Genomic DNA, 14,078 nt, shown 5'->3' on the forward strand with positions numbered 1-14,078 from the left:
GCGATTCACACATGTTGTACTTTAATGAACTCCTACTTGAAATTTAATCTGTTCACTCTTTAACATGTTTGGAATTAAAAGTCATCAAAAGAATTTGTTTTCGTCGGATCCCCGACGTGCAGCGTGCGAGGGCCCGCATGTCACTGCTTGCAGTTTTAATTTGAGCTATAATCTTTAGCCAGTGTAGCAGCAGTAGTCTACAAGTACTATTACAGCGTGGCACCGACACACAACAGTGCTGTCCATGGTTCTGAAACAACTGATATATAGTCACATGTAGACCTATATCTTTTTTTTTTCTATAGGTACGAGGGGAAACTTACAAAAATGTTTTTATCCGTTTTTCGACGGATTTCTTTTACAGTGTAGAGCAGATTGTTAGCAGTAAATTTATAAAGATGTGACCTGAGTTTGCCCTTAAGGACTTTTGATTTTTTTTTTTTCTTCAGAAAACCCCTTTACCTGTAAAACCTGTCTTTTTATTTAATCCCGGACGGACTCCAGGACTCCCGTCCTTGTTGTCGCTGAAAATATATAATCTAAACATTCACACACATCAGGTGATGCGTGAGTGTGTGTACATAAAGCAGGACTCTGCAAAATTAGAAAGAACACGTCTATCAATTTCAAAAGGTGTTTTTTTAATTTATTTTCTTTCAGTACACTTGCAAGATGGCAGACTGAAGACACACTGTTAATAACTTTAGGACTACATAGGGAAATATTTATATCATCTGAGGTTATTTCCCCCGCAACCTTTGAAAAACATTCACTTATGGAGCGTTTGCAGTTGTACTTTTCACAAATACAGTTTCCACAAAACAGTAGAAACATCATGAAACATGTTCAGATCTGTAGTTTTACGTGCGGTTGCTAGAAGATTACAACTGTTTAAAATTCCCATAGAAATAAATACATTTAAACCAATCACAGGATACAGGTGCATTGTCACTCATGTCCATATCCCTGGATGAAGATGCAGAAACTCAAACCCCATGTGAAGAATGCCGCGTGAAGTTCAGAAAGACAACACGTGTGCAGCTTGACACAATTAAAACAAATATTTGTATAATTCAAAATGCAATTTTTGACCAGGAATCATCTTCCCACCTCAGTCTTAAAAGTTACTGTGTTTGACAGGCCGGCTCAGCAGAAAATAGGACACACCAACGGCAACTTTTCTAACCGAGATCGAAACAGACGAGCTTGGTTTCCAAAAAAAAAAGAAAGGTGCACAACAGCATAAGTGAAAAGTCGGGAGACATCCTCCTGTGTACTCATAGCTTTCCCTCAACTCTCACATTCAAATCCACCTCCTCATTATTTCATTTTAAAAAGCCACGGACACTTTTTGAGAAAGTACACATTTTCCATAAGTACACTGCTCACAAAAGGATAAAATATTAGTCTTGTTTTCTATAAGCACAATATTTTAGTTTGCACTCTCCACTGAATGCAAAGATACTTACACCACAGGCAGCAAACCTAATGGCTTTATGTTACAGGGAATATTCAACATCGATCAAAAGGTTTAATGTCATATAAAAACCAAAAAGATCATCTTACTGCACATTAGCAAATCAAAATATGTACAAATCTACATTAAGTAATTGAGTTTTTGAAGAGGCACTTTAATTCAAAACAGTTCAGCCAGCCCTCAGTTATCTTTGATGATGCAACATCACAAAGACGCGGCAGTTAAGTTTTTTTTTTTTTTTTTTTTTTTTTCCCAGGAAGGAGATTCAACCAAATGGTGGCAGAAAACCCAGAAACAAACATTAGCCCTAATAACCACATCAGTAGATTTGGCCGGATCAGCCACACACACAGGTATAAAATATACACAGAGTGGGGGAAGCTCTAGTTTTAAAGTATAAAGTAGAAGCATCTGCTACAGTATGGGAAGGACTTTTTCTTTTTTTTTTTTTCGTTTTAACATGCAAACAACCTCCTGGAATGAATATCCACCTCCGTCGTGACTTCTTGACTGTACAGTGTACCTGGTAAGAAACGTAGTAGTGCTTTTTTGATGACAAAAACAGCCTCTCACTGCCGAGCTGTCATGCATGTCGCACCACAAAACAATAAATAAATAATAAATAAACCAGACAAATCATTACATAAATAAATCCACAAAAAAAAAATGTTTTTTTTTGTTTTTTGTTAAATAAATAAATCGATGAGTAAAACGACAGATCAAGAGGAGGCAGGCAGTGGTCAGATCTAAGACCGTGGAGAGTCGCCTGCACACCGTCGTGGAAGTAGTTTCAGTATTTAGTGTGTAGTTATTTTTGATTAGTATGTACCTAGAATCTTTTGGTAGAAAATATCTGCGCTGCTTCCATTACAGATGGTCAGTGTCTTTGTCCTTTGATAATCACCACCCCCGTGTTCCTGCTCTTTGAACCTTTCCCACCAATCAGCTTTGAGAGGGAGGCAAACATATGGGATCCAGAGAGAGAGATAACATGAGGTAAAGTCAAACAATCTGTGGATACGTTAGTGAGATTAGTTACCGAACTGTAGTGTGTGAGCTCTTTTAACAGCACTGACGGGTATAATTGTCAGCGGAGCAACGTTTCGGGGGTGATTGTGATCTTCAATCAAACACTAGAAGGAGGCTGGACAAATACAGACACCGTTATCAGTAGGAACGTCACCACTGAGTATGAGGTCAGCAGCACATACAACTATTTCAGGGGTAGACCCACACGGCCAGAGAGAGGAGGGCTTTTTTAGAGAGGCCTGGCATATCACCGCAGTAGTCGAAGCACATGCAAGCCCCCGGCCCCATTTCTAGCCTCCTTCGTGGTGGCTAAATGTGCATCTAGTGTATTTTTAGGTAACCTATGAACTTGAAATGCTCTCAATTTAAAAGTACCTTAATTTATATATAGTGCATTCACATTCAAGATTACAATAATCCACCTGGATGGTGAGTTAAAGTGAAGCAGGGCTTACGTTAGTGAAAGCTGAAACGATTTTCAAACTGCATGTACGACCGAGAGGCGGTCCCGTCAACACGAGGCTTTTGCAAGACTCGTACCGTAAAAGCAGTTTGTCGTTTCGATCAAAAATCCAAATAAATGAACTGACAGATTCTTTTTTTTGTTTGTTTGTTTTTTTTGTGGGGGGGGGTGAGATCATTTGTGATTTTCGAAGCTAAAAACAAACTGCGTCCTGACAGCCTTCTTACAGTCTGTGCCTGCGAGGTTCGGCGCGTGGCGGGGAGGGCGGCGGGGGCAGGGTGACGGTGGTCGGGGGCTCCACGGGGTCATCCATGGGCAGGACCAGGCGCGTGCCCCGGATTGCCACCTCGTGCTCCGCCATTGCGAGCTCGTGATCCAGGCCTTCATCGAAGGGGCCGCCCCCAGCACCGGCCGCGGAGGAGCGCTTGGGGTTGAAGCTGTGGGAGCCGGATGCGTCGGTGCTCACCGTGACGTCGGCGTACATGGAGCTCACGCTGGCGTCGTTCAGGATGAAGTCGGAGTCGTCGTCGTGGAGCTGACCTTCGTTCTAATGAGCGGAAAGGGGAAAGAAGAGGAGCGAGTGGATTAAAAAAACAGAAAAAAAAAAAAGAAGAAGAAGACAGCTGTGATAGGAATAGAGAACTGCTCCTTGAAAGAAAAGCACAATCCAGAAACAGAATTGGAAAGGGAGCCCGTTGAAGTTTGGTGGCCAATGAGCGATGTTTTATGTCCAAACCTCGTAGGCCTGCGGGCTGGTGAGGCAGCGCGCCAGCGGTCCACAGCAAGCAGGCATAGTAGCAGTGAGAGGAGGACCACTGTGGGTCAGGAGGGGTTTCAGGTAGCTGGGAACAAGCTGCAGTCAAGGATTCAACAATTCAAACATTTCCTTCATTTTAAATAATCTGATTAGTCAGCTGTCAAATCAGACTGTAACAAATCGAAAAGAAAGAAAACTAAAGAAATATTACATTTGTAAATGTTTAGATAAAAAAAAAAAAAAAAAAAAAAAATTTTAAATCCTTCTTTTTTTTTTCAAATATAAAGCAATAAAATAAGAGATAGGTGTTTCAAAAGAAAGCGTTTGTGGCTCCATCTGTAAACCTAGAAATACCTAGTTGTATAATTTGTCAAGAGCACCCTCTGGTGTTCACAGCTGATCCCGGCAGCTACAGTTCCAAAGACTTGATTTCAGACTGTGACTTAAGGCTCAAAGGATACTTGTGGTCAAAGTTATACCAGATCCTGAAGGGCCAGGCGCTCTCGTGTTTGGTGTTCCTTCGCTGTGACCCATCCAACGCCGCTGAGCTCTGTCAATCAGGAGATTGTCACTTGTTACTCTACAGTTTTTTTCTGATTTCAAATTAATAAGGTACTCAAAACCTAAATAAACCAAAAGTCATCCGTTTGTATGAATCACTTACGAAGTTTTCTTGATCAGAGTCCACACCCACCCTAAAAAAAAAAAAAAAAAGGCAGCCACGGTTACTTTGACAAGAAAAAGAAAAGTTCAATAGAGGCGATGAGGTCCAAAGAGAAAGATGAACAAATAGATACGCGGTCTTACGGTATGCTCATGAAAGTCAGCATGGCCGTGGTGCCGCCTCCGCAGATCCACACGGTGAAGAAAACAATCAAGAGGGTGGTTGAAAACATCATCTGGCGGGCGTAAGTCGCCGTGTCTCGAATAGACAGAGCAAAGGTCATCGCCCCACGCAGACCTGAAGGAAACAGAATGAAACCGTGAGAAAGCAGAAGTGTGTATGTGCTCGTACCGCTCATGATGTGGCAACAAAAATCTGCATACGTGGTCATGTTTTAGGGGCCTCCCTCCTTGGAATCGCCAAAAAAAGCCCCATAACATAAATAACTCATCATTTAAGGGTTTAAAGTTATCTTTAAGTCTCCAGGAAATTAATGCAATTCAATGTAATGTCCTCTGACGCAATGGAAACACAACTGTGTGGTTTATAAAAAATTTAAAAATTTAAAAAAAAGAAACGAGAGAAAGGCCGGGAGTGAGACAGCGCGTTGTTGTGTTTTTCATTTATCATTCAAGAAAATCCTCTAAATGTGTTGAACTTGATTTAATTAAGTCGAGGGGGGCTTCTATTACGGGCCTGATTGAACAGTAGATGTCAGCTGACATAAGAATGCTGAATCTAAACAGCGTTATTGGTCTACAAGGAGACTGTCTGCATGTTATCTAGGCTGTTATTTTTAACTCCAGGCTGGGATCTGCTCAATTCTCCCGACAGTGTACGGTAATGGAAGCAGGTCCCGGCTGAGCAGCAGTTCAACTCGATTTAGGCCTGAGAAACTCGAAGGACTCTTCATCGTTGCTGCGTACCTGCAAACATCATCACATGCTGGAAGTTGGATCTGATCTTGTTCTTGCGGCCGAGGTTGAGGAGGAAGGACAGGGGGTAGATGTTTGCAGCCCTGCCCAGAAACACCGCCACCTGTGCCACACGGAACGGTCAAGGACACAACGCAGTGAGATGATAATTCAGTGCAGGCGGACCGGAATTGAAAATGATCCTGGGTAGATGGGAGTTTAGAAACGTTCTATTTGCTTGTACCATTATTTTTGTTAGGGTCAAAGCAGTGAATGAAGTTACGGCGCTGGCGGTGTCGGTAGTAGCAGTATCTGGTCGTGAATGTGTTGTTGTTGTTTTTTTTTAACTGATGCAGGCACCTCTCAAGTGGAAACACGTGAGTAAACTGAAGATGCAACAGCAGCACACAGCTTTGTGACTGAAAACTATTCTTCTTCGCGTACCCTCCGTCGCCTCTGGAGCACCAGGAAAGCCTGGACGTGTTTGTGTTAACAGAGAAGAGTAAAGGATACGAAGGCTCCAACAATGAACATTGGGTTGAAGATGTGGGACTGGAAGGAGAAGAGAGTCAGACCCATGTAGGAGAAGATGAAGTTCTCTGCCAGGAAGTTCAGCACCTCAAACAACTGACGAGGAAAAGACAAGCAAAGACATGAGTCAGTTTATACTTTGTCTTCCCCTATTTTCACAATTCCTGCTTCTATTTTTTTTTTTTTTAGATGTTAATTTAAAAATGTAAAGGTTCTACAATATTCTTCCAACCCATAAAATGTCGATGACGGTACTAAACACAGAGGAGGAAGCACAATTCAGATAAATATATGTATTTAACATAAGTAATCAATAGTGTTTTGGCTCCTTATCTATTTTTAGACAACAAAAGAAACTTAAATTGCCGTTTGTAATATTTAATTTTTTAACTTCTTAGAAGTAAGAATTCTCTTTTTTTATTGTGTCTTTTTTCTCTTCCGCAACCCAAGTGCTTTGTAAGGTCGATTGTCGGTGGCAGTAGTACCCGCAGTAGCAGTGCTCGTGACCAAATGTACAAACCGGTACAGAGTAAAGCTGTTTAAAAAAAAAAAAAAAAAGAAGTAGACACAGCAGGACGGAGTAGAGAAGATATGTGACTGTGTTTCACCTGTTTAGTCCTGTCCTGAGATTCAGGGGAGAGATTGTTGTAGGTGTAGTGAGCCTGAGTGATCCCACAGAACAGCACAGCTACGACACCTGAAAAAAAACCCACACACAAAAAAAAACACAGTTACAAACGTTCCTTTGTTTTTAATTCTGTCTTCAGTAAGAATGAATTATCTCGTGAGCTGTGTCCTCGGGTTAATCTCGCTGTTCAGGAGAATAACGCTTCTAACTTAAATGTATCAGTCGCCCCGTGATAACGCAGCGTTTTCTGTGTCCGTGTGCAACTGCAGGGTTTGCGTTGGACGATCTCATTTGCTCTGGTGCGAATGAGTCATCCTTCCTTAGTGCGTTAAATACTGCGATAGTTCATCTTAAAGTAGATGCCGTGGGCGCTGGACGAAAGGTAATGTTTGCCGGGAGAAAAATCAAATGACTAAAATGTCGTGAAGTTAAGTAGATGTTTTACTGCGAGCTTAAAGCCCAGTTCGGACCAAAGATGTTCGATAAAAAAAATAAACTGTTTAAGAGCGTTGCAGGGAAAAGTTACAGCGGGGTGAACCGGCCCGTCTTCAGCTTCACTCGAACCAGGTGATAGCATCGTCTGCTATTTAGCCTGTCATTAGGGCACGACTCTGTCAACGTATTTGAGGAACAGCCGTGTCTGTAAGACAAAAGCCTGAAAAGTTACTCAAACAAGAGCAACAAACAAACTGTCCTTTGTCACCGTTCATATTTTATGTTTTCGCTGTTTAATAACAAACTAAAAAAAAAAAAATGTAACCGTTGAAAGTAACTCTATCGTTATCCTCATTCATGTCTGAAGACACTACCAATTGTATCCAGCTGTGAAACAAACTGGGAAGCTCATTGCTGCAGAGATGTTACACCGTCTCGTCCCGTCGCTTCGGTGTAAACTGGCAGGTTTTGTGAGTAGTTGCAAGTTTCAAATCATCTCGTGAATCTTTGGTTTGACCTGAGCTTTAGACCAACACCAAACCAAAATCAAATTCCAAAATCTCTGCTGTTTAAACTGTATGCATGAGTCCCGCATGCAGGTGTACCTGTGAACCCGCACGCCTCAGCCAGCAGGAAGGTGCTCCAGGACATTAGGAAAAATAGAGCCGTCTCCAGCAGGGGGAAGTCTCTCAATTTAGTGAACTTGGTCACGTGAGAAATACTGAAGGTTAAGGTGCAAAACAAAACAAGAGGTGGCACACCCAGTCGGCCTGCAGGTCACGTGACGACAGAGTCACGTGGAAATACAAATGACTTATAAAGGACGTTGCTAAAAGGAGACCAGCACTGTTTTATTATAGTTTCAAACAATGATTAAACAGCAGCAGCTTGAATAGATTTCAATAGATTGAATAGGTCAGATTTTTGGAAGTCTGTATTGTTAATCTTTTACGTCTTATGTACACCTGTAAATATGAATGTACATCATGTACAACTAGACAACAGGTGAAAGGATATGAGAGCGGTCATGACTCCGGTAGCCACCCCAAGAGCAAAAGATCCACTGAAGACACCCAGGAAGATGCCAAAGGATTTCAACATGGCCATGGCCTCAAAGCTGTGGCTGTTGTCGCCTGCAGGCTGATACGCCACTATAGAGCTAAAGGGCAGATAGAGTACAAGCAAAGAAAAACATTTACAAGGAAACAGGAAATGCACGCCCTTAATGAGAATCCAGGAAATAAAACTGGTCATATGTCACATGCTCAAAAAAGGACAGAAACAGAAAGATAGAAGTCAAGCATCAAATCAAACCTGCAGCAACCCAAATCCAAGAACTGCAGAAATTAGCAGCATGATGCTTTCCTATTAATTTAGAGGGTTTCTCTTTCCTTTTAAAAACAGTCACGAAGACGTAACACATTTGCACTGGAGTTGGGTTTTTACAGCCATAAAAAGGAAGGAAATCATGCATGCTTAACTCTAATTGTATCTCTTGGTTAATATTCTACAGTAATAAACCTTTTATACACCTAGACTAGCCAAGCCTTTATATATATATATATATATATATATATATATATATATATATATATATATATATATATTATATATATATATATATATATATATATTTTTATTATTTTTTTTAAAAGAAGCATTTCCTGGTCGTTTGCAAGGTCAACAGAACATAAAGAGAATTTAAAATGAACACAAGGGGTGGATATGAAAGGGCGGCAGTTCAAGGGAGGTGCAGGGGAGGGCAGTGGTGATCCTAACAGGTGGTGGTTCGAGCCTTTATTCTACGTAAAAGATCCGCTTCACATCAACTGAACGCTTCTAACACAAAAACGCCAGCAAAAACAACACAGTCCACCCAACCAGCCCACCCACCCACCGAGGAGTCAATGTCTGGTTTTCTCCCAGCCATTCCTCCGCCCCCTCGGCCAAGACTGGGCCACCATCTCCTGCGGAGCGCTCAGCTCCAGCCCCCTGCCTACCCTGCTTTTCCAAGCGGAGGAGGACACTACATACATACGTACAGGCAGGCGATGAGTGACACAGACGGGTGGACAAAGGCAAGCAGTGAAACGACAGGGATTAATGTTAGTACGATTAATGTCACGTTCATGTACAATGTAGTGTAACAACACACGACGCTGAAATTACCACAGTTGGCATTATAGTGGAGATCAAAAGCAGAGAACAAGACATTACGCTGATGTGTACATTTAAAGAGTTACAGGTTGCTGCAATTGTTCCTCCTGTCGGTACTGACCATGACAAGATCCCTTTCTGATGTGATTCTAATTTAGGGGTCAGAGGTGAAATCCATACGCCTTGCTCTATGTTAAAAAAAAAATGAAAAAAAAAAAAGATTTAGCTATTATTCAGCTAAAAATGAAGCTGAGGCGTCAGCAGTGTGAAGCAGACCGAAAAGTTCAAATTAAAATTACTACGAATCCCTTTTTTGATATTCCTCTCACGGGAAACAAAAAGCCAAATTTCACACAAAAATACTGTCACTGACTTTGCAAAACACAAGAGTTGAATTGTTTAGCTCAAACTGTTGGAGCTTCCTGAACTTAAGAACGCATTTTTCCACACAGGGGAGGTGGTGCGCTTTGTCCCCTCTCCCGCTTGAGATGGAGGGAAGGAATCTCTTCACGGCTGGTATTAACAAGAGGGAAGGTTGCAGCTACGAAAAACTCTTGAAGAGAGGGCTACGTGTTGTTTTGATAGATACTTGAAAAATTGTGATGTCATGCTTTAGTGTGGAAAGACTGTTGCTTTGCTGAAACAGACATGGAACACCGTAGCTGCAAAAGGTGTCGCTGCGTGTCTGCAGTGTGTATTTGTTACTTACGAGGAGAGGACGATAGCCACGGCATCGTTGAGGACACTCTCCCCGAACAGTAAAGCGTACAGGTCCACGTCTACCTTGAGCTCATTGAAGATAGCCAGAACTGTCACTAAGAAAAAGAGGGAGGGGGATGGAGGGGGGGCAACATTATATATTATTGTGTGATTACCTCTTGGGTGCTGAAAGCTAACGTGGCTCTACCTACCAGGGTCTGTTGCTGAAACAATGGCCCCAAAGAAGAGGCAGTCAGTGAAGAAAAAGTCTCCCCCGAGCTGGCCCACAACTTTCATGAAGGACACCAAGCCGTACATGATGAGCCTAGGAGGAAAGAAGGACGTGGACACGTCACAAGAGACACCGGCACCATCTGTCCATTCAACAAACTGATCGGATGAGACCAGGCAAAATCTCGAATCTGTTCTGTACTTGAATCAGCGTCTAAGAAACGGTGCGACAATGAAGTGAGGTCATTTCAGAGATGACCGACTGACTTACCCGATAACAAAGCAGGATATAACTGTTCCCATGAAAGCGTAGGCAAGTATGGAGCCAATGTTTCTGAAAAAATGTCTCTGAGACAGACAAGAGCACAGGTTTATTAAAAAAAAAAAAAAAAAAAAAGAGGCCAAAGACAAACATCATAAAAAAAAAAAAAAAACAGAAAAAAGATTGTCAGTGCATGAAAAATCCCATATAAAAATAATTGAACCTCTTGTTGCTGTGACTGACACTCTTCTTAAAAAAAAATAACCTCTACTTTTAAACAATGTCAAATACAGTTTGTAAAAAAAAAAAAAAAAAAAAAAATCCGAATCTATATTTGTCTGACAAATGAAGGTTATTAATCGGTTTGTCCCTCTTACCCTTTTCAGACTGTAACCCGCATGGAAGATGATGGGAGGCAGCAAAATGTTGAAAAACACTTCTGGGTCAAAGGTCACCTAGAGACAGCGGTAAGTTTTAAGTCAGTCAAACAAGTCGTGAATTCCCCACTTGTTGAACTTGACGCACCTTTTTCGACTTCCTTTGAGGCCCCGGGTTTTCTGTCTGTGTATCCGGACAGCGTTTTTATATACAGAGATGGTGCTCAGATGTGTCATAGTCTGCGGCGGCTGTTAATCACCTTGCACAGTATAGTACGCAGACTTTCAAAGGAAAAGGTTTTATTATCAATTCGTAAGACGTACTCCCGACATTTAAGGCCCACTAAGTTAGTAGTGTCACGTGCAGGGTGAGAAGGGCACGCTTAAAAACAAACCGCCCGCACCCTCCCCCTCGGCCCTGTCCGTCCACTTGCCTTTCTCAGCATCTCGTCGTCCTGCATCTGGTTGCCTTTGCCCCGGCTGACCTCCCCCTTCAGCGTGTACTCGTAGAATCGCCCGCTGACGTTGACCAGCAGGGTAGCGGGGCTGGCGTTGACGGCACAGCTGAGGATCACGTCGCTCGTGCTTTGGGGCACGTGGACGCCAAACCGCAGGATGACGCCCACCAGCACGCCTTCGTGGAGGGACAGAGAGGAGAAGAGAGGGGGGCTGAGGGCGCAGCGGGTAGCCGAGGATTTGAAGCAAGTCCCCTTGTGCAGGGACTTCTTCGGGGTGAGATTCTATTTAAAACAATGCAAACTTGCGCGATGCAACTTTAATTAGATTTGGGCCTCGCCAGAGACAAATAGTAACAGGAGCGGGCGCCTGTCATGTTGAAGGAAAAGATGTTTCAGGCAGCTGATCATCAAAGCATCTCACTGCACACTATGGAGCACGTCATGTTTAATAGTATACGTCACATTTAAATGCAACCTAGAGCTGATCCAAAGTATCAAACAAGGATGTGAAACATATAGGCCGTATCACTAAAGGGAATATAACCAACAAAACAAAAATGTATTCAAAAGAACACGGGGATATAACCTTTATCCTCCCCCCCCCTCCCTCCCTCCTTTCCCCTCATGTCAGCTGTTATCAACATGACATTACACTTTATTATGTTGTCAAATTCACAGCTGACAGATTAACGTCATCTAATGACCTCAAAATGACAACCCCGCACAGATGCGATTGAATTTGGACAGTGCACGTGCATGTAATTGATATAATATTAATAATAACACTCCAATCAGCACCCTGCATGCTCTCCCCCCTCCCCCTCCTCCCCCCTCCTTGACACGTCAGAATAACCAGTCAAATTAGCTCGCTGGTTGAATTGAAAGGAGCTAACAGACGGCATCACGGCCGAGTCGAGTTCACAGCTAACATCGGTCGTCCACCTACCGTATATCATCGCGAGTCCCGTTTCGTGCAGGAACCTAAATCGCCGGTGTTTGAAGAGCCATATCGTTAAAATGGTGAGCGTCAACAGCATGATGAATATGAGTAGATTGGCGCTGTCCTGTCGGTGGCTCTCTTCGGCCAACCGCTCCGTCGCGACGTTGTCCATCGCGTTGCTGTCGCCTCGGCTCCCGACGAGCGAAAATGTCAGCAGAAAAGGCAGCAGCAGGGGTGCTTTCGACGGTTTAACGCCAAGAAAGCGTCTCAGCGAGAGTCCCATCGTGGCCGGGTCACATTTGTTGGTTAATTGGTGACGGCTTTTTTTTTTTTTTTTTGCTTAAAAAAAACAAAACAAAACCAAACACAACCCGACTGCTTTGCAGGAGAAATCGGGGGCCAGACGAGCGCAAATGACTTCTCGTTATCAAAACACTGGAACTTCCGGTTCTTCAAAATAAAATACAACCTCGTGACCAGTAGGACACCTGGGACACAACAGCGACCCGTCATTGCGCTTTAAGAGTTGAATGTTGAAATTTGTTGCCGTTATACAATTTAAGATTACGCAATGAAAGCCATTAGTAAAATGACTATAAATAAACATAAATTACATTTAAATAGAGTGGTATAACTGAGAGGAAACCCCAGCTAAAAAAAAAAAAAAAAAAAACATCAGGGATGTAGAGTTACGTAAGTCACTGGCCATTAAAAGACCCGACATGGGTGTGGAAGTACAATTAAATTGAATTGTATTGAATTAAATCTGTTCTTTAACAGGTTTGATGATGTGGCTTCTGCCCACCTTTTCCCTCGTTTCTCCCATTACTCCTCCCTTGGTTTCATCATCTCATAATCTTTCCTGTCCTCCACGTCTCGTGAAACACAAGACACACGTGAAACAACCACCCACAGCAGCGTGGAGTTTAGAGCATGTCTGGCTGATCCAATCTAGCACCAACCACGAACCCAAACACACTTGCCCCCCTCACCCTATGAGGGCTAATTAAAAGGTTTCCAGGGTCAATCACCACCACTGTGAAGGATGTGAGATGAGAGTTGGGTAGACTTAGCCCGAATAAGGCAGCAGTGACTGATGGCCTTGGATCCAGAGTGCTTGAAAGATTCACTATTCAACTGTGCGTGTTTTTTCTGCACATTTTAACCTAAGCCCAATAATCGTCCTTGTCTGCCAAAGAAGCACCCAAACACCAAAATAACCAAAAAGCACCCAAACAAACTATACAGACCAGTGGCTCTGACTTCATGTCATGAAGTCATTGTAGACTCTCAACTATACTACAGAAGTATAGGCACCATCATACATTAGATCAATCAGAGGGTAGTATTCATCATCAAAAGGAATTTCGTTACATGGAGAAAAATAATAAATGATTGTACCATGTCATTTCTGAATGATTTTAATTTTAAGTACGCCTCTTTCGTTTCACAACTGACAAATATTCAGCCGAAAGATTTGGAGGACTGTGTGTTGCTACGCAGTGACATTTCTGAGACAGGCTGCAGTCATTATGTTAAAACAGGAAAACCAGCGATAAGACCTTTATCATTTGCGCACACGTACACACTAAACCCCTCCAATTCACTGGAAACTAACTGAGGTTAGCTGATTGTTGAATGAGGTGTCAGAGATCAAATGCCGAGTTAAAAGTTCTCAGATGTGGGGCCTGACTGCTTTAGATTTTTTTGTGCAAAATGTTTGTTCATCAGTGTAATTTGGGAAAGGTACCTTGCAGATTCTTATTCAGGGGCATATTACAAGCTCGATTTTAAAATGCAATTCTGATTTGTGCAAAATTTTAGCATTGTTTATTTTTCCTTTGCATGCATCTTTTCAGGGAGGTTAAGAACTTTGGATTACATCCATAAAATGTGTAAGTTTAATCAACAAAACTGGAGGCTATCAGTTTCAGCTTACTTTATCACCCTATTATACTAGTTCTGTAAGACACTGAAATAAAGATGTCTTCAAATCTTCAATGAAGACAAATAAACAATTTGTCTGTGTGTTGTAACCTACATAACACAAGCTTAT

The 14,078-nt window shown here is 42.3% G+C and overlaps 1 protein-coding gene across 1 annotated transcript; it reads right to left on the minus strand.

Annotated features, from left to right (window-relative positions):
- Nucleotides 1-620: 620 nt before the first annotated feature.
- On the minus strand, nt 621-12,447 carry LOC138632530 (sodium/hydrogen exchanger 6-like). The gene is made up of 16 exons (XM_069718174.1): nt 12,029-12,447; nt 11,059-11,258; nt 10,625-10,702; nt 10,257-10,333; nt 9,967-10,079; nt 9,765-9,870; nt 7,916-8,057; nt 7,504-7,609; nt 6,444-6,532; nt 5,818-5,931; nt 5,317-5,428; nt 4,534-4,687; nt 4,391-4,421; nt 4,188-4,276; nt 3,706-3,811; nt 621-3,516 (listed from the first exon to the last, which is right to left on the minus strand). Exons 1-16 carry the CDS (start codon nt 12,303-12,305, stop codon nt 3,193-3,195), a joined length of 2,118 nt encoding a protein of 705 aa, XP_069574275.1. The 5' UTR covers nt 12,306-12,447; the 3' UTR covers nt 621-3,192.
- Between the last annotated feature and the right edge of the window lie 1,631 nt (nt 12,448-14,078).

This window comes from Brachyistius frenatus, unplaced genomic scaffold, assembly GCF_029030835.1.
Source record: "Brachyistius frenatus isolate BFR_SWC_R1_liver_20210118 unplaced genomic scaffold, ASM2903083v1 Contig_5, whole genome shotgun sequence".
Lineage (NCBI taxonomy): Eukaryota > Metazoa > Chordata > Actinopteri > Embiotocidae > Brachyistius > Brachyistius frenatus.

Bases quoted from the DNA above. Each gene is read 5' to 3' on its own strand.
- LOC138632530 (XM_069718174.1), bottom strand. From the start codon at position 12,305: ATGGGACTCTCGCTGAGACGCTTTCTTGGCGTTAAACCGTCGAAAGCA. The intron at 10,334-10,624 runs GTAAGAGGGACA...TGTCTGTCTCAG, and splicing joins CGGGTTACAGTCTGAAAAGG to AGACATTTTTTCAGAAACAT. The intron at 4,422-4,533 runs GTAAGACCGCGT...TTTTTTTTTTAG, and splicing joins CTGACTTTCATGAGCATACC to GGTGGGTGTGGACTCTGATC.